This window comes from Sprattus sprattus (genome assembly GCF_963457725.1).
Source record: "Sprattus sprattus genome assembly, chromosome: 20".
Taxonomy (NCBI): Eukaryota; Metazoa; Chordata; class Actinopteri; order Clupeiformes; family Clupeidae; genus Sprattus; species Sprattus sprattus.
Window position 1 is genome coordinate 3192501 of NC_137918.1, and position 2500 is coordinate 3195000.

The following is a 2500-nucleotide window of genomic DNA, read 5'->3' on the forward strand; positions in this document are numbered from 1 at the left end:
CACACACACACACACACACACACACACACACACACACACACACACACACACACACACACACACACACACACACAGAGAAACATGCTTGTTTAAGACTCAGACATAGAGTCTTCTACAAACTGATAGCAATACTACATTCCCGCATACAGTATATCATGGTCCCTTTACATTGTAAGAATATGTAAGAAATATAGCAAAAGATTTTGGACAAAGTTATACAAAAGAAACACAAAACAGTATCTCCTCTAAATATTTATATTCTATGTTGCACTCCTACGAGTCAGACGTAGAGTTTTAGAACCTCTCCCTCTTATACTTGGCATGCAACTTAACTATGTACAAATGGATATAGGTATAGAACCGCTGCCTGTCTGACTTAGCTACACATGCGAAACAAATGTAAAGAAACACAGAAACAGTTCATAAGTGGGAACTATGGGACAACTGATAACTATTCAGTGGCTAGGTCATTGGCTACGATTTCATACAAACACATTATTGTTTTTTTTTAGATTTTGTTAATGGACAACATATCTTGGTTAAAACAGAACTGAGAACTTAAGGTTCTTGTGTTGACATGGCACTGGATGCTAAGAATGTGGTGGAAAAGTCGACTCCGGACCTTAACTGTGAAACACCTCTAATGTCTGTAGCTCACTGCTGTTAGCTGAAGAGCTCTGCTGAGAGAGCTGCGGCGCTCATGGGCTGAAGGCCCTGGAAGATTCATAGTCGGACATGCATTTGGGCTTGATGCCCTTGCCATTGTAGTAGTCCACCACCTGGTTGGGAACCTCTGCCAGTACACTCTTGGCAAGGGCAGCAGGAGAGGCCTGAGAGAGAGAGAGAGGATAGAGGGGGGGAGTGATGAGAAACAGATGGAGAGAAAGGAGGACAGATACAGACAACGATAGACATGGAGAGAGATAAAGAAAGAGATGGAGAGAGCGAATTAGGGGTGTGTGAGAGAGATGGAGGGGAGGAGGGAGACAGAGAGATGGAGAGAGAGAGATGGAGTGGGGGTATAAAGGGAAGAGTGAAACAGGGGAGAGAGAGGGAGAGAGAAAAAGAAGGGAGAGATGGAGGGAAGCTATAAACAATTGTACCGGCACAGCACAAGATGAATGTATACCGCTCATCTGAACCTCTCCTGCTCCAACAAAAGTGCATTCAGAGAGACAGACAGACAGACAGACAGACAGACAGACAGACAGACAAACAAACAGACAGACAGATAGAGTAATTTACTTATCCCAAAGGGAAACTTCACATAAATGACAAAAAAAGAGCAGTCCCCAGCACAGAGCCAGCCTCCGACCCAGTCCCCAGCACAGAGCAGTCCCCAGCACAGAGCCAGCCTCGGACCCAGTCCCCAGCACAGAGCCAGCCTCGGACCCAGTCCCCAGCACATAGCAGTCCCCAGCACAGAGCCAGCCTCGGACCCAGTCCCCAGCACATAGCCAGCCTTGGACCCAGTCCCCAGCACAGAGCCAGTCTTGGGCCAACTATAGCCACTACAGCCATTTTTGAGCAATACCTTGAAATGTTTTCTGACTGGAGAGTCTGAACTAAAATGTAATAAGGCATAAGAATACTCCTGTAGACTGTCCTTACACTGCAGAAATCGAAGACGACCAATAATGGTAAAGGCAATCCGCAGGAAAGCACAATAATGGCATTTCAGATCCGTGTGTGTACGTGTGTTTGTGTGTGTGTGTGTGTGTGTGTGTGTGTGTGTGTGTGTGTGTGTGTGTGTGTGAGAGAGACTTTGCAACCTAGGATCAAGGCCTCTTGAGATCCAGTGGTGATCAATTATTTTGATTAGTTCCTCCCTGTGATCCTAGGTCTGAGGAGGCCGGTTCAGCTGTCCTTTACTGTACGCATCACCGCCCAAGAAAAAAAGAAAACCAGTGAAAGCAGCAGCGACATGTGACTTATTCTTCGTGTGAGTGTGTGTGTGTGTGTGTGTTTGTGTGTTTGTGGGGGGGCTTATCCTTTGTGTGTGCGTGCGTGTGTGTGTGGTGGGGGGTATCTTATCCTTTGTGAGAGTGTGTGTGTATGTGTTTGTGTGTATAGTGTGGGGGGTAGCTTATCCTTTGTGTGTGCGTCTGTCTATGTGTGTGCGTATGGGGGTGAGCATCTCCCCTTAAATCATTATTTTCCCGTGTACATGGCACACTTTTAATATACATCATGATGCAGCCCAACACATACTCCTTTAATGTTGAATGTAGTTGTCAACCTCTTATAATTCCCACACTTTTTCACTAAAATAAAACGTAAGCTCAGCTTCTGAGAGGCTGATTGGTTGTATGAGCTGCGTTCTACTTGGTTTTGATGGAAACCTACAGCCACATTCTCTCTTTATGCATACAATCCTCTCAGCTCTTCTGGTGTCTGCTAACACGGAGCACTGTCATTTTAACTAATAATACCTCCCTCCTCATAAACAGCCGTCTGTTGCATCAGCAGATTTCTGCATCACTGGACTGCCATCAGAATA

The 2500-nt window shown here is 45.6% G+C and overlaps 1 protein-coding gene across 1 annotated transcript in view; it reads right to left on the reverse strand.

The window, feature by feature from the left end:
• Nucleotides 1-698: 698 nt before the first annotated feature.
• Nucleotides 699-2500, reverse strand: part of cpne4b (copine IVb) — a gene marked incomplete at both ends in the record, with an annotated part of 24518 nt that continues 22716 nt past the window's right edge. The window contains one exon of the mRNA XM_080859009.1: nucleotides 699-830. Coding sequence (XP_080715135.1) covers nucleotides 699-830 — 132 coding nt within the window. The remainder of the gene's footprint in view (nucleotides 831-2500) is intronic.